Raw genomic sequence first — 23,608 nt, 5'->3', positions numbered from 1 at the left:
AAACTACCAGAAAGGAAGGAAAGGGAAGGAATCTTTTTAGGACGAGAACCCTGACTCACCATATGGTGAACCCTCACTCACCATATGGTGACTTGCTTCATCATTGGGTCCCCTCCTCACACCTGGACTGCAAGGTCAATGGTGCTGGCTACAACTCCTCAGAGGGGAGGAGCTGAGCTGAGGTGTTTTACACAAGCATGAGCAATGATAAGAGGTGAACGAGGGGCAGAGTGTAAAGTAATTGTGATATTGGTGATAAATACAACTATCTCTAGGGGTCCACTTAAACTTTATTGGGTGGCTCCAGGGATAGAGTTTAAAAGAGAGGACTGGGGATTAATAAAATATATACCTCACAAGGATCAACATGTTTCTGCCCTTTGTACGCCCCCATTTAGGGATCCTGGGGCATGCGCCAGGACCTCAATGTTAGATAGTCACTTTGTAGAAAAGTGTATTAGTGAAATAATAAAAATATACTGGCCACCATAGGTTCAAAGCGGCCAGGTGAGTGATGACCCGTATTATGCTGCGAGGTATGTCTCTCTAGTGTTGGTGCGTATAGTCAGCTCTTTAACTTCTGAGTACATCTCGTAGTGTCCAACTTAGTCATTGGTGTTACCGGTCCATTCAGAGGTATATTTTAAACATGGCATTAACCAGTGCTAAGGAAAGAGCGGAAGGGAGTTGTCAAACTCAAGACGCTAACAAACAGTAAGGTGCCACAGAAAAAACATGGAAGTGGAGGCCTGACTACATGAAATGTGCTTTGGAAAGTGTTAGGACAGGGCTAGAGGTCAGTAAAGGAAAGCATGTGGCCAGGATGGCAAATTGATGTTTTGCTTCATGTTTAACAGTAAGTACGTGCTGCAGCCCTGAAGGAATGGCTACCAGAACGGGGGAGCAGCAGGAAGAAAGTCTACCTATAAATAGTGGTCAAATCAGAACCCATGCTTTGCGTTCCATGCATATATTTACCTTTCATGACATGTCATGACAAATGCCTTCTATTCCTAGAAATTTTTAAAAATTTCTAAATCTTTCGGAGCTACTGGAGGACTCTTGGTCCAGTCATCTTCAGGATAAGCTTCAAAGTTTGATGTATCTCCTTCGTGGGATACTTTAGGCTTGATAGGAGGCTGTCGAGAAGAAAAAGGAAAAACACATTTAAGTAACTTCATTCCACAACTGTGGCTTCATGAAACACAGAAAGTGGTTAGCGACTGCAGCAGCTGCTAAAATATGGACTACGGCGAAACCGGATTACTTCGAACATTCAACAATGCATAACAAAAAGAATCACAAAAAAACTGGATTACCCTTAAAAACATATGCAATTTTTAAGGACTGCTTATTTGCAAGGATTCATCATACGCCATCAAGCGAGAGCAGTCGCGGACTGATAGCTAAGCCAAGTAACTACCTACGCTGCTTTTAAAAAACTGTCAGACCAGTGTTCCCATGTCCGATGAACTATACGGCAACTAGGCAACCCTTATGACAACTAATGCCACTGTTCCTGGAACCACAAAAACACAAATATCTCTGTCTGCAAAATAAACTGCAAGTATCTTCTTTTGTGCTTTGATTTTTAGGTGATACAAAAGTCTAACAGTCAAGGCTTACTACTCTTGGAGGGTAGAACGGGTCACACAGTCTATGTCTGCCACATGTATTATTTAAAATGCATACATTATTCCGTGTAGTCTTTTTCATGTTAGAAAAAGGAATAAGATTTGTCCTAAGTGAGGCAAATTAGCTTAGTAAATGGCATAAATTAACACTTTGGGTAATTATTCGGAGACACATTGAATCCTAATGACCTAAGTTATAGTAAGTAATGAGAAAACTAAATAGTGCTATCCTTCCAGATCACTGGTTAACTCCAGTGTTTATGTACATTCATGTATATATAAAGATGTTGAACATCCAATCTCAAATTCTCAGTTTCAATTATTCATCTCTTTCATACATACATTAATTGTCACACATTGTAACAGTCAGCACGTTTCACCACTTTAGGGTTTACCGCTGTAAGATTAGTCTTGTTTCTTTCATACATAAAATCAATTAATACACAATGCCAAAAATGTCCTTCCCATAGGAACATCTTCATATTCTAGTCCACAATAGGACTGATATGTCAAATTCCTGATTCAATAGTGAAAACATCTTTCATATAGATGTCACAGAGCACTTAATCCACTCCCCATTAATCAGGTATTTCTAAAGAATGCAGAACAAATTCTCTGCACCCCATGATAAGGGTATCTCCTCCTATCCAAGCATAACGGTATTGATACAACCAAAGGTCCTGTACTCATCTGTGCTACGGATATGAACACAACAGCAAAGACTTTTTGTCAGTCAGAGTATGTAGGCAAGAGCTAACCAAACTTCTTGCCTCTGGTCTGAGTCTTCTTAACAGGGGTACAGAGCTATTCAAAGTACAATGTGAACTTTGGTGAAGCCAATGGGCTCCGCTATAGCAAGGAACAGTGGCACTTGGGCTATAGCCCACTGACAAATCAAATCCAAAGTTGACCCAAAACATCTCGATTTAGCAAATTATTTTTAAAAAAGCATTCCCAGATGCGATGCACTTCCATGCCAGCTAGCTACCAAGGTGAACTTTTACTCTAATTTGCATATTAGAGCCAAACACCCTCTGTCCAGTCAGAGGCTATTTGTTTGTGGGTCTTGACATTTCAGGCATAGCTGATATGAGCATGCGGCGTATGGGAAGGCAGCCCATCTCCTGGTTTAGTTGTGAAGCTTTTGCTTTTCTTGAAACGTTGCAGTTCTCGGGTCACAAGTTGCAATCCTGGAGCTTGCTTGCTCCAGGGAAAGTTAACACAATGGCTCGATCCTGTGACATTCTAGGTTATGAACCAGAGGACTATTAATAAGTTGCCACCAACTGTTAGTTGTATATATGCCTGGTGATAGATTTTGAAAGCATGATGGAACCTACCCACCTCCCAGCCCAGAGATTTGTTGTACTTGAACACTGGCCTCCAAAACATTCATGGACAGCAAAGGAAATGGGATAGGGCACCATTCATGTGTATTAGGTTAGAACATGCATTTGGGCACTGTGTTTTCCTGGAGAACTTGGTGAAGTTATTTAAGCTTCAGATGTATATAGTTCAAGCAGGCTGGTGATATGTAGGTTTTATTGTCTGAAGAGGATAATCTAGACCTAGCCATATCTAAACCGGTCTTGCACCTCCAACCCATGGGACAAGTCCAGCCTGAACTGCCAGGTCAAGTCATCCCTGGACAGGAAACAAGCATTGGGGACTGGTTTCAGGGTATAAAACTGGGGTGGCGTGGTGAGCAAAAAAACAGTGGATTAAACCTAGATCTGTGACCAGGGGAGAATGTTTGCATTGTTCAGCATTCTGTCTATCATTTGTTCTTTTTGCCTTCGTCGACCCAAGTGGGAAGGGTATGCCCAGGCGTGCCGTGCTCACTGTGCAACTGGATTCAAACTATCCTGGCTGATGAGGTGCAACATCACGAAACCGGTCCCAGGATGCTTGTTCCGGTCCAGGGAAGAGAGCATACTGGGACAATTCAAGATGGTACCTTTTAAGAAGTCACTGTTCACATCTAATCTGGGTACCTAAGCTCCAGCTTCACTGACATTACTGCAAGGGACTTTCCCACCAAAACTCCAAAGGGGAGCCTCCTCCTGTGTTGGCTCTAATTGTCTGGGCTTCCTCTTTTGTTCAGTGGGCCTGGGCTGTCCCTCCCTGGTACAGTGTGACAGCTAATTAACTTAACAGATACATATTTTCCTCCCCATCCCTTCCGCCACGTGTTTCACACCAGCGCCTTACCTAATGGGAATTTGTAGGCCTAAGAGAAACGAAACTGCATTCTAATGCAGATTTCCACAATGTGTATAACACAGTAACAGTGCAAATAAAACAGTAAACTCTACCGACTTTACCTAGAGGTACCCACAAATATCATAAGGCTTATCCCAAGTCAACGTCTGACCTTGCAGAGTCCACCCTCTGCGTCAGGCTACCTGTGTGCATTTTCTGGGCTTCGCAGGACAGTCTCACGAGTGCAGCCAGCAAATGCATGTTTATGTGTAACCAGCCAAGTACTCCTTACCCTAGCTGGGTCACAGTGACCTTATCTTAACCCGTTTACCGCTGCGGCGGGTTTAATGAGTGGGCCGCGCGACAGCCGATGGCCGACAGAAGTACGCAAAGAGTTAAAAGGCAGACACTGGTGGTAAACATGCACAGTACATTTAGCATGCGATTACCGTGGGTTAAACACAAGTAGTAAGACCACACACAGTAAAACATCGAAAACCGGATGATCAAAAAACCGAAAAACCTGGGCTTACTAAATGAGCAGAACCCAATAGTTTCATTAACATTGAGGTCCAAAAGAGAGGGTGCCTAAATCCATTTCAGAGTAGAGTTATCATGAGTTATCTGTGAAGTTCAGTCGCAAGTTGAAGCTGAGCAGCACCATAATTCATGTGATGACCGAGAGCTAGCTCTCGCAATATAAAGACCAGGAACATTACAATTGTTAAAAAAGTGGAGCAATAAGGTAAATCTGCACTGGGCAGTTCACAACTAATAGGATGTTTTGGGGAAGTGAGGAGCAGGGGCTAGCACCCAGGACTTAAAAAAAGCATTCAATGACGGATATCCAACCATGGACAAAGTGAGCCTAATGAGCATGCTAGGTGGACAAGGGGGAGTTTTCTAAAAGACCCAAGACACATCTGACAGTGGCCGCCATAAGAAAGTCACCAAAAGCACAGTGGCAATGTTCTATGATGATTGAAGTTTGAGAATTACAAAGACCTCTAATTGAGACAGGATCTGAGTGCACCAAAGGCGAAGAAACATTGAATAGAATTCAATTTATTTCAAATGCGGCATAACATGAAACAGTCTGAATTTGTGTGCAGAACAGTCATCTTAATTGTAAGCAAAGAAGGATATTGATTTGAAGGGCAACGAAGATTTTATGTTTATCCACTGGCATTATTTGAAATAAAGTTTGTATGAAAAGAGTAGAAATACATTTTACCGCAGATAAGAAAGCTAAGTATTATTACTATTGTCTAGTTAATTTAATAGTCAGACATTATGCTAATAACCAAGGAGTAAAATTGAATGCATTAACATAAGCAAAATCTAAAAGTGTACATCATGATAGATTTGATAAATTACCTTCAGTTTTCGCACAGGGACATCATCCCAGTCTATAGATCTGAACCATCTGTGTCGCTTCACATCATCTGAGCCATTCTAAAAATGATAAACAAAGATATTTGAGAGACTTACACTTTGCCAATCATCATTTCATGTATTTGTTAAAATGTTAAAAAAAGCACTGTAACAATTCAGGATTGATAAAGTACAACATCATCCATGCTTCCATTTTGATTACACCTACAAATCTTATTATGTGTATAGTATATTCTGAAAAATTATCCCTAAACCTTCAAGCAGCCAGAAATTCTAATTACAGATCAAAAACACAACAATACATTTAAAGAGGACCACCTCAATTCTGACTCTAATGGAAGTATTTACTTGCACACTAATAAATGACTATTTGCGTTAACTGCTCAGTCTAAGAACAGTCAGTGGGTTATGGCCCTTCAAACACCCCTGGTGATTTTACTATTGGAAACCTTGTGTGCACTTTACCTGTTGCTGCTAGGTTGCTTGTACGCTTTAGTTCACCGCTCTGCATGTCACCATACAGAACAAGCCGATCTCACATTGTGAAAGATAGTGGGGCAGTGAGGACTGAAAGGAGGCAGACACTCTTTGGAGCTGATTTCCTACAGGTCGAGAGGTCTTTACTTAAAGTAGCTCATTTCCTTATGCCCTTCTGTTCACTGCTCTGAGCGCCGTCCTCTAGTAAAGTCTGGGTCCCACATAGGGAGAGGTAGCGGGCTGGTGAAAATTGAAAAAGGGAGGCAGAAACTGTGTTAGGAGCTTGGCTCCTGTTGGTGGAGAATGCACTGATAAGCAAGAAATGCTAGAGTGGTGTGAACGTGGCACACAGACTGCACCAAGTATAATTTTCTGCATACTGAATGTCAAAGCTTCTATCTGATGAAAAGGGATGTTATATGGCCTGTCGAACAATTTAGGCATTCCAAGTTATTCCACAGCTCCCAAAAAGCGATCCAATTAATTTGTTTTAGGTAAAGAGCATGTAGTTTTTGTTGAGAATCAGAAACCTTAGAGTATTAAGTGAGTTGTCCGACTAGGTCTCCCCTAAATCTCCGATTGCAGAAAGAAAACGTATAATAGAGAGTAATTGGGGGTGCGGGTGGGGGGGAGGTCTGAGTCACTAAAGCCATGCTCACTGAGAAAGCAGATCAGATGAAATAAGTTCTGCATTGTATAGACGTTTCTAGTGAATGTGCTAGGGATGTCTCCCGCGAAGACGGCATCCACACAGACTTCAAGGCGTGCTGGAACTGCAGGAAGCAGATTTTGCTTCTGGTCTGCCATGTCATCATTCTTTGGTGTCTGATACTAGAATGATTTGAGGCCATGCAATAAATGCTCCCTGGTGCATCCAAAGGCCATTAAGAAAGAGGCCGCTAAGGCGCATATTGCAGAGCATAAGAAAAGATCCGACTTCCGGTAGCGGACGGATTCCTGCTCCACGTTCTGGTGCCGGCTGAGGTCCCAACCCTTGGGTAAGTCTAGGATGAAGTCCAAGGACAAATCAAGTCACAAACATCATAAGACAGTCACCAACCCACTGCACCTGCAGTCTGCATTTTAAAGGCCCAATATTGCCCCAGCTGTCTCACTCAGACTATTCCATAGCTGAAGCAAATGTCCAGGGTCCTTCTTGACGCCACACGGGGTAGTGGCCTGCAAATAATCAATTCTGATGCTTTTCTTTATGATTCCAGAGCCTCCTTAGCACCTTTGGGCATCATGGATCCACTAGGCTGCCAGACTGACTTCTGACGGTGGGTCCTGCCCAAGAACTTACTGATCCAGTTAAACCTCTTTCCGGGCCCCTGATTGGTGCTGGGCCTCCATTCGTTTGATGGATGCCACTTTGGTTTGAGCCTGGCTGGAGTCTGTCCTGGATTCATTGGTGCCTGTCCCGAATTCCAAAAAGAAGTTGATTTGGCATCCGAAACAGTATTCAGCTAGTTCTTGCCTAATGCCTCGTTAAGAGATTGCTAAGGCTTAGGCAGATTGTTAGGAGACTCTCCCGCAGGGCCTTTACCATGCCACCAGTATCTTCGGTGACTGCAGTACTTATTTGGCTCTCACTCAGATGCCTAACAATACGCTAAGGATCTTCCAAATGATGGAGACAATGAGGAGGTAGACAATGTATTACCCCCTCTCACTTTACTGATGATGCACTACACATAGACCTCCAAGATGCCAGTGTGCTTCATACCTTGCAAGAGATGTAACTGGATTCCCTTTTGAGCCCCACACTGAGAAAAGTGCCCCCTTTGCTGTGGTAGCACATAGAGTAACAGAGGTATTAGAACTGCAGGTGCCAACAGTTGAAACCAACACTAATCATCTTAATTACATTTAACAGCCGGATCTTGCAACGTCAGCGCCATTCCTGCCTTTCAATGAAACCCAGACAGAGACACAGAATTCTGTGTGGGCTAAGTCATGCTAGGGCTGCCAGTTAGTCGCCCTAAAGCCAGGTGTCACAGACCAGCCCCAGGTAATCAAGCCTTCTTGACTCAGCACCCATCAGCAGGAAGTCTCTTGGAGCAGACTTTGACGTGCAAAGTCAATATCCAATGCTTTTCCTACGGCTCCACTTGATGACTTTTGTTTTACCAGTTCTAAAGACTACTAGATGACCTTCGATGGTGCAGATTGAGGTCTGTTATGGAAGAAGTTATATAGTTGGGGTGTTCTATTCCTGTGGAGAAGTGTGGCTCAATGGTTAGAGCGGCAGACCCTGATGCAGAGGTCTAGCCCGGGGCCAGGGTTCAATTCCCCGCCTCGGCGGGTCTTGGGCTCAAAAATTCCACGGACCTGATAATTCTAGCCTTGGTGCCTATTCCAATCATGGAGTCCCACTCTGCAACTCTGGGCAATAGCTTGCTTAATCTCCACAACGGCCCCCACAACGCTAAGGATGCCTGGCCTCCACCTTGGGGGTGCCCAGGAGTGGACACCTCACAGGACAAGCCAGGATGGGTTCCACAGCGGTATTCGTACAAGCGCCTTGAGACCCTTGTGGGTGAGTGGTGCGCTATACAAGTATCAATTTACAATTTTATTCCTGCTATTGAAGGATATTTGTTTTTTAAACATTGACACCTGGATTAAAATTGAATTAAGTGAGAACTGACGCCTATGTGGCAAAATGTATACCAAGAGAAGACAAGTTGGGCTGCTTACCATCTTCCATTCCTAGAGTATGCACAAGATACTGCACCATGTGGCACCACTATCAGCCTTCAGCTCACAGTGGATGTTCGGATTTGTTGCAGTTAGACCAATTGGCATGTAGTCAACCCAACAACATCAGCTGTTCTTGTTTTTGGCCAAGCTACTTCAATAAAGGGAAGGTGGTCTGTGGTTGATGTGATTATAGGAAGAGAAAAGACAAAAGGGGCTTACTGTCTTTCCTACGGGAACCTGGGCTTAGCTGGGAAAAACCAAAAACAATAGACCGTAAAGAGTTGTTCAAAAGAGCAAATGACCGACTGGTAGATTGACAGTTAAATACGTTGTATATAAAGACTGTCAGTAACTATCAAGTTAGCTGAAAAGTGACCAGATAATTTACAAAAGTGAACCAAATAAACTTGTTGCTGACAGCAATGTGTATTACTGCATTAATCATGAGACAGTTAAGCTCAGAAACACATGTGAAATGTTGACGTCGGAGTTCATTGTGATTTTGTTAGTTAACACTTTATACACAGTGCACCAGGGTAATACAGGAGGACATAAAGGAGTTATACAGAGCAGTGATCAAGTCTCTGTACATTCCAAGATATTGCATCAATTTTTATGTATCCGGTTCCTGTATTATTGTTAATATTAGAAGAAAATGGCTCAATCCTATATTTGTGAAAAGGGAATTTGTGCTTGTTAGGATGATTGTGATTGTTTCAACAGGAATAAGTTGAGCATGGTGGAGTGCTTTGTAAAAATGTATTCATTTTATGATAAATTATAATAAATGAATATAATCAGTGCAGACTGGAATAAGAGTAGATACTAACTGGCTTTTAGTTTCTGTGTTGGTAAGGTAGACTCCTTTATGTCCATAATGTTGCTTCCAGCTGAGCTTACTGTTCAGATTTTAATTAACAAAGTCTTATTATCTTATCTCACAGACTTTGAGAGTTGGCACCTCACAAAGTACTATGCATTGCCACACTTCCCTTCGTTGCATTTCAAGCCATACTATAGGATTCGGACATGTTAAATGTCTAACATTTTCTTGCCAAAAAATGGACAACTCTGGTGAAGAAACATCAAGGAGGCAGTCAATGTTGACCCTGGAGGACAAGGCTTTATTGGAAGAGCCACAATTGCTGAGTACATTTCTACTTCTCTTCTATGACGTTACCGCATATGCAATATTTGAAGAGGGATGGGGACCAGACCAACATTAACCTTCGCAATTAGACGGGCCCTTGCAAGCCTGTGATTTTTCTTCTATTAAACGTACAACAGGCTTTGAAACTGTACAAGTAACAAACAGTAAAACATGCAGCAGCCTAAAGGTTCAGTGCAATATTCGTATTTATGTATTTTTAAAAACTTTTTTAAAAGCAAACATGAGACTGGTGAAATTAATAAATCTGCCTGTAAGCCCAGACCTACAAAATGGTGCATGAAACGGAATGTGCTCATTTATTTTTTTATAAGCTTGTCAAACCAACCTTCATATTTCCTAATCGCCTTGTTCTGTCAACAACAAGAAGTTTCTTAATGAGATCTCTGAAAAATAGAAAATAAAGTAATTAGCTGCATGTTTGACATGATAATTAAGAAAATACCAATTAACCCACCCATTGTCTGAGACATGCGCATCTAGATGTCACAAGGACTTATTTATACGAGTATGGGTCTACTAGGCTGCACTTCAAGTGCAAACGTTCCAGGTCTGGAATGGAGAAGCAAAGTGATTTGTCACTTCTGTGTTGTTTAAATCCGTGGGAGGAAGGCTTGGAGGAAGGACCCAGGTGCTTAGCTCATATCATCATTAGGGGGACGTGATACTTTAACTGGCAGTTGAGAGAGTGAAAAAACACTTGTTTTAGGATCAACTGCATACAATTATATACAAAACACTCCACTGTCAAGTCTTCCAAAAAAAAAAAAAATCACAATTTCTGAAACAATGGCTCATAAATGTACAAATTACAAACATTACAACACACTATTAAACACAAACATCACCTATACAATAAAAATATGCACATAATCCCCCAGCATCAGAATGAAAATAGACTACTTTCTTGTAACAAAGATCTAAGAATACTACCAATACATACACATACGTCTTGACAAACCTCAAATAACCATTTCTATAAATGAAATACATGCATAACCATCACAGCAGATAATCACCTGAATGCATACAAGCAACAATTTCTATAAAAGTGTACGGTGCATACAGATCAGCACAAAAAGGGCCATTAAACACACAGAAGAAAACACAATTTTAGCTGTAACACAGACCACTCCCCCCCCCAAACCCTAGTCACAGCATAGTGATCACACTCAGCCATACAAATGTTGCGAACATTAGTACACCTTATTACTATGGATATATCACAGTAGCATCTACTACTTTACAGTGCAAATCCAATGCAATTGCAAAGAAATGTACTCTTATACATAGGTTTTACCAGCGGTTCTGAGAGGGTAACCAAGAAATAACCAGATCAGCCCATGATCTGCAGAGCAAGTGCATCCTCTCCCCTGGAGCGCTTTAGGGAAGATCTCACCATCTGTAGATGCTTTAAGCCTTAATACGCCATAATAAATGGAAATGGTTAACCATTCATGTAGCTCAGAACGCCCCCTTTCAGGGGCCACTCGTTCAACCACAAGGATAACAAGCATTTGCAAAACAATAGGTCTCGCATTAGTTAAATGCACAGCTATTGGCTTTGCAAATGTGAAAGTAATACGGTGGACAAAGAACTTTCATTTTTCTATTTATTGACTTTTGTAACAATGGCAAACACAAGATGATGGACGGAGCACTGAAACATTTCAGTCATTCTGTGCGGCCAAACTCTGGAATCTCTTGTAGAGCCTCGCGAGTGACGGAGTCCTCTTTCTACTGCAACAGCGACGGGCGTCTGAGACACCGAACCTGCTGGTGTAGCGGCTTGTGCAGCCGGGGGTGAATGCTTTCCTTTGCACCCCTGGGACTCCCCCACACGCCGTGAGCCGAGCACCCCTGCTGCAGCAACTCCCTTCTAACGTAGCCGCTCTTGGAGAGAGGCGAGCTGCCAGTCGCAAGCTCTGCATCGCGGCGTTTGGAGCAGTTGGGAGCCGCATAATTGCTTTTAGTGCGGCCGTGCAGTGATTCAGTGCGGCGGGAGTCACAAACATTTTTCTCGGGCGGCTGGAGGCACGAACCGCTATCTGGAGCGGCGGGAGCTCCCAGGTGCCCCCAAGTGCCCCTAGGTGCAGCGGGGGCCCAATTGGTTTAGCAGGTGCCGGTCGCTGCAATCCGGAGCACTTTGGAGCCCCTTCGGTGCCTCTAGGTGCGGCAGTGCAGTGCTCTAGTGCGGCGGGAGCTGCAATCTTCTTCTGGGCGGCATGGGGCTGTGAGCTGCTACATGCTGAGGTGGGAATCACTAACGGGATCACTAACAGCTATTTGGAGTGACGGACTGGCGGACGCTTAGTGGAAGCAGCTGAAAGCAGCAACAGCCGTGGGAGCCCAGGTGAGCCACGCACAGCGAGCCTCAGTGAGCCTTAGAGCAAAAGTTTCGTTAATACTCTTTAGGAGAGCAAAGAAGACCAGTTAATCCTGGGGGGACAAACCTGTGTGGTAACAGTTCCCGTAAAGTGCGACGCCATGGTGGGGAGGCTGCGTGAGGGGACATAACGTGCTGGAGCTGGCGACATATCTGAGATGAAGGACATTTGTTTGCCTGTCTATAAGGAGAATATAGTGGGAGGGGCAAAAAAAGACACATCTTCTCCTCGCTTCGCCGCTCCTTGTTAGTGGGGTTTGGAGTGCTGCCTAACGGAGTGACGAAGCGGTAGTGCTTCCTGATTGCCGGTCTCACTTCCCACTGCCCGCGGCCCCCGCTTCGCGGGCGCCGCTCGAAGAAAACTTTGTTGGACGGACTTATCTTCTGGAGGAGCCGAGTGGAGTGTTCCCTCCCCTGCGGGACTGCGAGGCCCAGCGGGCGCTGCGCCTCTAGTCTCGCCGCAGCTGGTCCTCTTCCCGCCCCCCCCCTCCCGTTATATAGCTGCTTAGGGATAACGCGCACGCGGGACGCGCGCGGGTCCGAGCCCGGGGCTAAGCCAGGGCAAAGGGCGGGCCCTCTGAGGCCCTCGACGGCTGAACCCCTTTATTTTTCTCGAAAGCCCTCCAGTGTCCCCCACAGTTTGCATTGTGTTTTGTTGATTGTTTCGAATACCCTTGTTATCTTTGATTTCCATTGGAAATGATGGCCAAAAAACTCAGATCCGGAAGACTACTGGTTGGGAGGTCGTGTTCAAAAACAAAATCGAACCCCCTTCGAAATAAGGACAATCATGCTGTACAACTTAAGGGTACTGGCCAGTTATTTAATCTTTGGGAGCGGGGAAAAAATGAGAGCGCCAAATGTTGATCCATCCAATGACGAATCGGAAAAAAACTCCTCTTTCCGAATGGGACTGTGTACTGAGGTTTTGGTCCATAAGAATAATATTGAAAAGGGGGCTTCCCCTCCAGCCACATTAAGAGATGATATGGTTTTATTGTCTGATCATGTGTCTCCTTCTATACATAATCCAAATAATCATTCTTCTTCTTCTTCTTCTCTTGTGTTTCAAACCTCCCCGAAAGTTGTTGAAAAAAGGGAGGTGGTGTCTGTCCATGTCCCTCTCCCTAGAACTAGGGAGCCTCCTCCCGAAAGATATGAAGCAAGCCCTCTACCATCTAAAGAAGGGAATAATAGTGGCCCAGCCTCTTCTTCTGACTTGGATTTGGATCTCTGTAGAAGATATATCGAGGTGGACTCTGTTAAGATGAGGGACTTACATAAAACTCCAACAACTCCAGTTGCACCTGTCCTCCATCTTTATAGCAGTACTCCCTCGTATATCTCACAGTTAGATACCTCTATGAATTTCAATCTTAATATAACAGGTTGTGATGCTAAGGATCCCCCTAGATTGGATAAACCATCCATTTTGGTACTACTAGAGAAATTTGTTGGGGGTTCTGATTGCGTTTTGGAAACAGTAACCCAAATGTTGAAGACCTTGTTATGCAATAAATCAGAGGAAAAACCGAGTCTCGTTTCGGATACTGTGAAACCTGTCCCTGTAGATCAAGAAATTCGTTTGCAGGATAATGGGTTCCCCTCTATTTCTCATCCCTCGCACGGCGGGGTAAAATTTGTCCTCCCCCTGAAAACCCCCATTTTAAACTGTGTAGCGGACATAGATCCTGTGGTAGAGGTTTCACGTGAAATGGGGACAAAAAATGACATAGACCGACCCTTGTTAGTTGAAGTGCAGCATGAAAAGGAACCAAACGTAGATAAAGAATTATTTCCAATCTTCAATAAACTGCTTATTGGGGGCGATAAGCTGATTCAAGAACAAGAAGGTGACAGAAAAAAGGAGAATTTAGGGAAAGTTAAGAAGAATGGGACAAAAAAGAGAAGACAAATTAAAAGAATTGAAAAGAATAGACGGAGAAAAATCCTTTGGAGAGCAAACCTGGAAATGATTTCAAATCAAGAATCATTCCAGGCTTCCCAGTTGGGACCGAAGGATGTAGGTGAGGAAGGTAATACAGCTGTGGACATTTCAATTCCCGCGGCTCCGAGTTTATTGAGCTCTGACTCTCTTCCCAGCATTCCCAACTCTCTAGGAGAGCCCCCTATGGTAAATGGGGATTTGCTAATATCAATTCCCAAAAAAAATTAGTTCTTGTCTACTCGCCCCGCACCCTCCGCTCTTAATCCCTTAGCAAGTCCCTATTCCGATAAAAGGGAAGGAGTGGTAGTTTGCCAAGTACCCCAGGAATCTCCCACAGAGGAGTTCGTCGATACCCTTATTCTGGATTTCCTTCCCCTCTCTGATGCCGATTGTATACTAAATAGATCATTACTTCTTAAATATTTCTATGAATCAGCAGGGTTGAAACTGCTTCAAACTGCAGATATAGACCTAGTTCGGATTCTGAAGAGAGAGGGTAGAAACTTAACAAGGGTAAAATTCTACTCCAAACTAGTGGTAAATTTAATTTTACAACGGTCTGAAGAATTCCACAGTAGAGGGATTGACGTTATGCCCGTTTGGGGGAATCTCCTGTCTCCCGGACCTGTTATGTCTTTAGGAGCCCTAGGGTCCATTTTACCTCGCTTACAGGTTGTGCCCAGAAATGTACAAAATTCCCGTGGGTTCGATGATTTGAAAATTTGCCTGTCCAAAGATCATCGTTCTGTATCCTACCCTAACCCTCATATACCCCCTCAAGTTAGGGTACTAGATGAAACCCTTCGTTGGAACTGGTTACCAAGTGTTCTGTCTAAAAAATTGACTATTGAGTACCCGCCTAAGCCTCTTCTTTAGCGATGACTTATCTCTAATATCTAATATCTTGGAATTGTGCAGGGTTAAAGAACTGCCCAGAAAAAATTCAATTCCTTAAGTCTTCAAAAGCCAGTGTGATCTGTCTCCAGGAGACCTGGTGCTCGGAAAAACTTCAAATTGGAAGAGACTATTTTGTACTAGAAGGTCCTGCTCTCCCGTCCAGGAGAGGTCATGCTAGGGGAGGAATTGCCTGTTTGCTATCCAATCGGATAAAATGGAATTTCTCACACTATCTGGACTCTTGTAACCTCTTTCAGGCTATAACGTTATTTGGCAAGGATAATGTTGATGCATCTAAACCCATAGTGTTGATCAATGCCTATATTCCCCCGAAGCTAGTTTCAATGAAATTCTAAAAAAGGTCTTTGTCTATATTGAGAGCCGTAGGGTAAATTCTCCCACCCCTTATATAATTTTAGTAGGGGATCTGAATTTCCAATTTAAGCTTGACCCTGTTTTGCGATAAATTTAAAGAAGAATCTCTTCATATCCCTCAAGCTCTCTTCCCTGAGAAAATTAAAACTAATACGAGAGGGAAGATACTTCTTAAAGAGCTGTCCGTTACGGACGGAATCATAGCAAACGGAAGGCTCTCATCTGATTCCCCTGCAAATTTTACTCATAAATCCCATCAGGGAGACTCTATACTAGACTATGTAATAGTTGAGAATTCCACCTTCGCTCTACTAAAGGATCTGAGGGTTATTGAAACGGTTCTCAGCGACCATAAACTTATTTTTCTCACTATGAATATAAATCCACCAAAAGCTGACGTATGGTCACTAAATGGCGACCTGGTAAGTTTTGGAGTGAAATCAGATAGATGTTATTGGAACGCAAAAGCAGAACAAGATCTGGAGAAAGTTCTTGATGCAGCAATTAACGAACTTGCTATGTGGCATGGTTCTGAAGTTGCGTGCTTTCAGGATCTCATGAAACTAGTGATATTGGTAGCTAAAAAAACAAAAAAGAAAAGGTGCTTCAAAACACCCTCTTGCCCCCTACAGTTACTCAATAAAGAAATAAAGAAATTAGTAAGGGAACAATACTTCTGTAAAACGGCAGAAGGATCACATAAGATAACTTTATTAAAAAGAAGGAGGAAAAGACAACAAGTAAAATTTAGGAAAGAATGTGAGGATGCCATTTGGATAAAATTAAGAGAGGCGGCCTTCAAAGGAGAAATGAGAAAGTTCTGGTCCCTTATAGGTGAGGGCTGTGGCTCAAGAACTAGACCACTCCCTATTCCCATTGAAGAAAAATCCTGGGTGGATTATGTCTCTACCCTTTATGCAAATAATGGAGCAATGGTCTTACCAACAGGTCTTAAAGAGAGTGACCAGCTTTTAGCCCCTTTATGCGAAAGGGACATTGAAATAGCAATAAAGGAAATGCGCTCATCTGGGGCAATGGGCCCAGATGAACTTCCTATCTCAGTTCTAAAACAAAGCAGCATGAAATGGAGCAAATTGTTATGCCCTTTGTTTAATACTTGTTTTTCTACTGGAAAGATCCCCCCTTCGTGGAAAGGGAGTATCTTAGTACCCCTTTTTAAAAAGGGAGACCGATTATCTCCCCAAAACTACCGCCAAATTGCCCTTTTGGATGCAATTGGCAAAGTGTTTGCGAGATGTCTCCTGAAACAAATTAATGATTGGGTGGAACACACACAAACGTACTTCCCTTAGAACAGACAGGTTTTCGAAAAAGTCATGGTACCCTGGATAACTTAACTGCTCTCCAAGTAATAATTGACAAATATATCAGGGTCCGTGGAGGGGGGGTTTATGCGGCCTTTATCGATTTCTCCACGGCCTTTGAAAAAGTTGACCGTCCTTTGCTGTGGAAGAAATTAATTTCTTTGGGTATGCCAGTTAGGATGTTAAACCTAATCCAGGAACTCCACTCTGATACCTGGTGTAAGGTACTGTTAGGTGGAGAGAGAGGCCTATCCAAAGCAATTCCCTCAGCTAATGGTCTTAAACAGGGCTGTTTATTGGCACCTTTGTTGTTCTCTCTTTATACTTGTGACCTACCTCAGCTTCTATCCCTTAGCGAAGGAATAGCTCCCACTTTAGGGGACAAACCGGTTGCATGCCTAATGTATGCAGACGATATTCTTCTTTTAGATCTTACCCCGAGGGGTCTGAATAATCGACTGCATGCATTACATCTTTTCGCTGGTTCCCATTTCCTGAAGATCAATATGTCAAAAAGCAAGGTAATGTGTATTACAGGGAAGAGAAAATCGAAATCTGGAAATTTCAGTTGGTTTTTAGGCAGCGAGAAACTAGATATGGTAAAATCCTATGTTTTCTTGGGGAAAATAGTATGCAGTAACCTGAGCCCTAAGCCCCATATAGATAATAATATAAGGAAAGCAAAGTCCCAGGGAAATGGACTGAGTGCTCTCTATAAGGCTATCGGCAGACGACATTTTGCCCATCTACTAGAGGCCTTTCGAGCAAAAATTCCAGCTTCTCTGCTCTACGGCATTCAGTTAATAGATTTGAGTCAATGGGGTTTCCTAGATACCATCGAGGGTAGTCTCTTGCGCCATTTACTGTCGGTTAATAATGCTTGTAGAGTAGAATCCCTTAGGCTGGAATTCGGTATACGGGACAGTTGGGTTCAGGCTTTGGCAGGAGTCATACGTTGGGTCTTCCATTTAGCCATGGGCAAATCGGCAACTTTGAGATCGTTGATTAAAAAGGAATTATTAGGCCCTATGAAGGAACACTCTACTTATAAAGAACTTTAGAAGGGCAGTGACCTTACTGGAATTGGACGAATTAACCCTCTTTTCACTAACTCCATATCAACTAAAGTTGTCTTTAAAACGGGCAACCTGGGAGTTAAGCTTACGGAGAAATAGAGATGTCCTCATCCTAAAAAAAGGTGTTAAAGAGGTTGTTAATTCTTACATATTTAAACAGATACAACCTTATGCATCTTGGATCCTCCCTCACGGATTGCACCGCTTTTGGTTTCTTTTGAGACATGATCTCCTGCCCCTAAATAAATTATTAGCTAGATGGCATGGTTGTTCTGACAAATGCAATTTATGCGGCAATGACAACTTAATTCAGGACATTACCCATATCTTATTTGTATGCCCTGCACTAATGGTCCACCGTCGTAAATGGGTGAGACCTATTTGTTTACAGTTAAACATTTCTTCTGCTAAATCTTTCTGCAATGCTATTCTCAATCCTCCCAATGAAATGTTTTGCTTCAGAATTTTTTACTTTTTCAAATGTTTTTGGGAATTATATTAATAGTTACGAATCTTGTATAAATATGAATGTATTTTTTGGTTTTTATGTTGCTTCAATGTGTACAGATAATTTTGTTGTAAGTATATGTGGATCTCAATCGAGTTCCAAATCATATTCAAATAAATTGAAATTGACATTGACATTCACCCCCAGTCACAGATCTGGGTTGAATCCATCATCATTCTTTAGCTCACTTCGCCACCCCAGTTCAGACCCAGCCATATGCAAATCAGTCTTGACCTTGTTTCTTATGGGATCAGTCCAGCAGAACTGCCATGCCGCGTCTTCCCTGGACTGGAAACAAGCATCCTGGGACTCAGATCTTAAGATAGCACTTATGTTTAGCAGGTCTATCTTGAGCACAATTGAGCATATTACAGTATTTAACAAATTTGATTTTGCATTTGGGTTCTGTCAAACTATGGGCCCAACCTCAAAGCAAAATGTGTCCCTTAACACATGCATTTATTTTTTTAACCTCTGCCACAAATTGACAACAAGGTGAAACGTGGCAGTAAATATGTTTTGCCTAATTGGCTGACATGTCTGTATTTTAAAATATCTTATGGGTTTAAGGCACCTGCTGCAGAGATGTTTGTGTGCCAGGTGAATCTCAGGGAACAACAATAATGGTTAGATAAATCTGGAGGATAACATTTACTGGAGATATATGTGTTTTACTTAGTCCTAGTTTTGAATCAAAGTAGCATAGAGGGTTATATCTCCCGCAAAGCACATTATGCAACATGCAGATGACAGATTTTTATTTTATGTAAATGGGTTGCTGATTTTAAGACCGAGATCCTTTTGCTACTTGCAGTTCATAAATTGTAATCCTTCTAAAACAGCACATTGAGGTATAAAGGGCATGTGGCTCCTAAAACGTGTAACCCTCACTGTCTTATGTAGCACATACTTTATACTGATGTACATACACGATTTATTGTAAACGTATAATCTGTACATGTGATGTAGAGCGTTCTAACACCTTGCATTGGGATGAGTAGTGCTAAAGCGCGATAAAAGAAACAAAACAAAATAGGGTGTTCTGGGCTGGTTCGATCAGGACTGCCAAAAGTTGAAACGTCTGGTAAGACAGAAAGCAAGGAGTGCTAGGTGTCATTTGATTCCCTTAGCCACCCAAGAGCTGGCCAAACTTAAACGCCAATACAAATCCCTTGTGCAGTCGAAAAAGGTAGCTTTTAATCATAGGAAGTGGGAGGAGATGCAGGAGATCATACTATTAAATGATCAGCAAAATTTCTGGACAAAGGTGAAAGAGTTTAATGGCCAAAGTAGGGGATTTCTGACCTGTATGATACCAGAAGCACAGTGGGTCACCCATCTGACGGAGTTATATAGGGGACCTTTAGGTTTAGATGGCCCAGAGGACATCTACGGACAAACCCTCCCAGTCAACTGGTTCTCAGTGAAGGAGGCTAAGGCAGTTATTGAGAGAATAAAACTCTCTCGTGCCGCCAGCCCTGACAATGTGCCGGCGGTAATAATTAAAACAAATAGTGTTTGGTGGGCTACAATTTATTCTACCTTATTCAGTTGGGCGGCGGGGTCTGGCCTCTACCCCTTTACTTGGAAGGGGTCTATTGTGAAACCGATTCTAAAAAAAGGGAGCGGTACAGACCCAATGCATTATAGGCTTATCAGCCTCTTGGATACCTCATTAAAGATATTCTCCAAGATCATTCTAGCCAAAATTGAAGAATGGGCCACTGAAACTAAGAGAATCCCTTTAGAACAGGGGGGCTTTCAAAAGGGTCATTCAACCATAGACCACTGCTTTGCTTTGTGGGCTATTACTCGAAAGGCAGTGGAGGAAAATCAAAGGCTGTGTAGTTGTTTTGTAGATTTCCGGACAGCCTTTGATTCTGTTGAAAGGGATATTCTATGGGGAAAACTTGCCGCTTGGAACTTACCACTACAACTTCTGGGGGCCCTTCAATCCCTGCACTCTGGCAATTGGGCTCAGGTGGAGTTAGACAAGACAGGACGGTTGCCCAAAGAATCTCTATCGACAATGGCCTGCGTCAGGGGTAGTTTATTTTTGGCCGATCTCCCAACAGCCATTTCCCAATCAAAGTCTTTTTCGCCTAAAATTAGGGATCAACATATTGCTTGTCTGCTCTATGCAGACGATTTATTAATGGACTACACTCCAATTGGTCTGCAGAGGAAACTTAACGCATTGGCCTCTTATAGTAAGCAGAACAAGCTTTGTATTAATCTGGAAAAGACGGAAATTATGATTTTTGGGAAAAAAGTGCAGAATTTTTCCTGGTATCTTGATTCTCAGGTGGTGGAACAAGTGGAACAGTATAAATACATGGGTTTAACTTTTAGAAAAATCTAAATTGGGGCGCGCATTGGGATGCCACTAGGCAGAAGGCCCTTTTGCAGGCAAGCTGTTTATCTGGATTTAATGGTAGATTTGGGGGCCTATCGCATATCGCACTATTAAAGGCCTATGAAGGAAAGATTCCACCAATAGGCCTGTATGGTGGAGAGATATTTTCTCTCGACCCAACCTACGAATGGGACAGATTGGAAGGGGTAGTGCTTAAAAGACTTTTATCACTCGCACAAGGTACCATGGTCCAGGCTATAAGGAGAGAGTTCAGTCTGGTATCTTGGAGCATGGCAGCCGCCACTCGGGCTCTAAGATACTTCAACACCCTGCTGGAGAATGATGAGGTGGCCAAAGTATCCAGATTGTGCTGGAAAGAGAGCCAAAGCAGCGAAAGGACGTGGGCAAAGGCCGTTAGAACCAGAATTACTGTAATGAAGAATCTCCATTTAAATAGTGGTACAGTCACAACCTGGCTCACTTTCCCAGGCAAACGAGTATTGAGAGAATCTGTTGATATGGTGTCGCAAAAATGTGATTTATTATATTTAGAGAAGAAACCATCTATTAGCTTCTCGTTACCTTCACTTGGCCAAGATTGTATTTTCCCTTACTTATCACAGTTACCAGATCCAGGTTTGAGAAAAGAAATCTTAAGGGTTCGGGTGGGATGTAATCCAATCTATTCATCCCACCCATATAAGATAGGGGGGAAAATAATAGTGGTCTTTGTCCCTGCCCTTTGAAAGCCAAATGCACTATTATGCATATTCTTATGGACTGTGTTTTTTATCTTGCAAATCGGATAAAGTTTTTAAGACCTTTGTTTTATAAATATGATGCTCTTCATAGGAACAAGGCAGTAAAGTTACTGTCTGAGATGCGATACTTAGACGTGGCAGTTGGGATTGCTCGGTTCCTACAATCTGTTAAACAGAATTTTAAAAAATGAAATGTAATGGGGATGGGGTGATGAGGAGGGAGGTTCATTTAAAGGTTTTAATTAATGTGTAATGTTTAGAATGTTTTATGGACAATTGTCTAAATAAACTTGTTTTAGAACTTAAAGAGCGATAAAAGAAATAAAACAAAATAGTGGTATTTAAATTATTTGTGTAATTACTGGGGTGACCAACACATCTGACATTCTTACAGTGTATGCGTATCTTTCATATACAGGGACTAAACAAAGTCAAATGCATTTCTCTCTTATGTACCTGTGAAATGATAAGATGTGAACCTTTGTTTCCCCTCTATTGCATCCCAATAGCTCCCAGCAAGGATCTTCCAACATAAAGACGCATATTGGCCCCTTAACTACGACTTTTGTTATATTCGAAGATGGAATCTGATGATCCCCTTCCCCACCCGCTAGTTGCTGCTCAGCCCTCCTGAAAGTGCTAGAAAATTACACCAGGATGAGTTCAGCATTTGTCTGTGAATTCCGGGAGAAGCAGGAAAGGAATGTTGCACTCAGCTGGAAGTGGCCAACTTTGCAGCAGGGTTGACGGCATCTACTCTCTGAAAATAGTGGGTAGACTGAGTCTACCTTCGACTCGAGCCCTGGTCTCCCACAAGTACACCAATGCTCGAACACCTTACACTGCCACCTCAAATCCTGACAGACTTATACATGAAAGACCAGTCGCTGCTGGGTGTGTGTATCTATGAGTGGGCATGAGTATGCGTTTGTATGGGTGAGTTAGAGCGCTTGGGTATGCATGTGTGTAAAGTTACAAATAAAGTGCCATAAAACATTGACTAAGCCAATAGATCTCATATAGGCAAGACCTACTGGATTTGCCAATGCTTGCTTTATATCTGGAAAGGTTGAACAGAATGGAGATACCACTTCAACCTGAAGGTCTGAAATGCCAACTAGCAAAGTAGGACAGTTTAACTTTGCCAACCAGTACTATGACTGTTTGTTAATACTTCAACAGAGAGAAATAGTAACCATCCAGGGACTTTAAGCACTGGTAATAAATACAATATGAATTGAAGTATGAACTTAACAAGTTTTGACAATTCGTTTTTAAGCTGATAAGTGCTTGTGAACATAGCCACCACTATTGAATGATAACATTTGCCTGCCAGGCTGCAATATACACACAAGCATTGCCTTTAAATAAGGGTTAGCATATTAAGTTTCGGTCTAATACCCGAGACATTTGTGCTTGCGCAATCTCAAGGGAAAGTTTTCAAATTATCAAGGGTGCGTGGCCCCATGAAAATGAGTAAGCACTTCCTATGCATTCCTATTGCATTATAGACCCTGGAACACAGTCATTAAAACAGTCAAGAGATCAGGTGTGCGCCCACTGAAAACAAGCTTGCGAGGGGTTGTGGGTCACAGGTGGAAGCAGTCAGTTACTACAACGACCTGCAGGAGGATATAGGTCACCCTTTCAAAAAGGTGGACCAGTGGCTTCAAAGTACAAGTGCAAAGTTGGCATCCGCACTAGGATAATCTCATTCAATTTAATATGGCATGCTGTCCCGAGTGTGCACCCTGTGCACCAAGTTGAAGGTGCACCGTGGCGCAGATCGTGGTTTTACAACCTATTTGTAATATGAACTAAATTAGATATGGAATCAGCACCCGTCAAGGTAATATCATAATCAGTCTTTTTTGTATCTTGAATGAGTCAGAAGAAAGTGCTACTGAACCGCTGACACTGTTTCCCATTTTTGGGCCACCATGCCTCTCTTCGCACATACAAGACTAAGCAAGAAAATAACAGATTACTAAATGTTAAGTTACTGATACAAGAACAATTCTTTCGTATTCGAATTAGCAAAGACAGTTTATTGAGCCCTGAAGAAGTCTCATTTATGAGACGAAACGCGTTGGCTAAAAGAGAAATCACATGTACATTTGGATTTTATCTGTTTTTGGATCAACTAATAAATAATTGAATACGACCATCATTAAAGTCCAGACATGTTTTTTAAGAAAACTTTCTTCTGACTCATTCAAGATACAAAAAAGACTGATTATGATATTACCTTGATGGGTGCTGATTCAATACCTAATTTGCTTTGTAATTTGGGCTTTGCCCAAGAGGGAACAGATAGGGTTGTGTTCCCCGGTTTCACAAGCACCATCACAATAACAATTAGCCACGTATGTTAACAGGTGCAGAATTTTGTTGCCT

General features: G+C 42.5%; 1 protein-coding gene across 1 annotated transcript in view; it reads right to left on the bottom strand.

Annotated features, from left to right (window-relative positions):
- PRKX (protein kinase cAMP-dependent X-linked catalytic subunit) overlaps nt 1-23,608 on the bottom strand; it is a 412,224-nt gene that overhangs the window by 9,447 nt on the left and 379,169 nt on the right. Inside the window, exons 6-8 of the mRNA XM_078657985.1 lie at nt 9,908-9,965; nt 5,214-5,291; nt 979-1,139 (exon numbers count right to left, since the gene is read on the bottom strand). Of these exons, the coding sequence (XP_078514111.1) occupies nt 1,014-1,139; nt 5,214-5,291; nt 9,908-9,965 (262 nt within the window). The 3' untranslated portion in view covers nt 979-1,013. The remainder of the gene's footprint in view (nt 1-978; nt 1,140-5,213; nt 5,292-9,907; nt 9,966-23,608) is intronic.

This window comes from Lissotriton helveticus, chromosome 8 (genome assembly GCF_964261635.1).
Source record: "Lissotriton helveticus chromosome 8, aLisHel1.1, whole genome shotgun sequence".
Classification (NCBI taxonomy): domain Eukaryota; kingdom Metazoa; phylum Chordata; class Amphibia; order Caudata; family Salamandridae; genus Lissotriton; species Lissotriton helveticus.
Note: the sequence above shows the minus strand (reverse complement) of the source record. Positions and strands in the feature narration are given on the sequence as shown.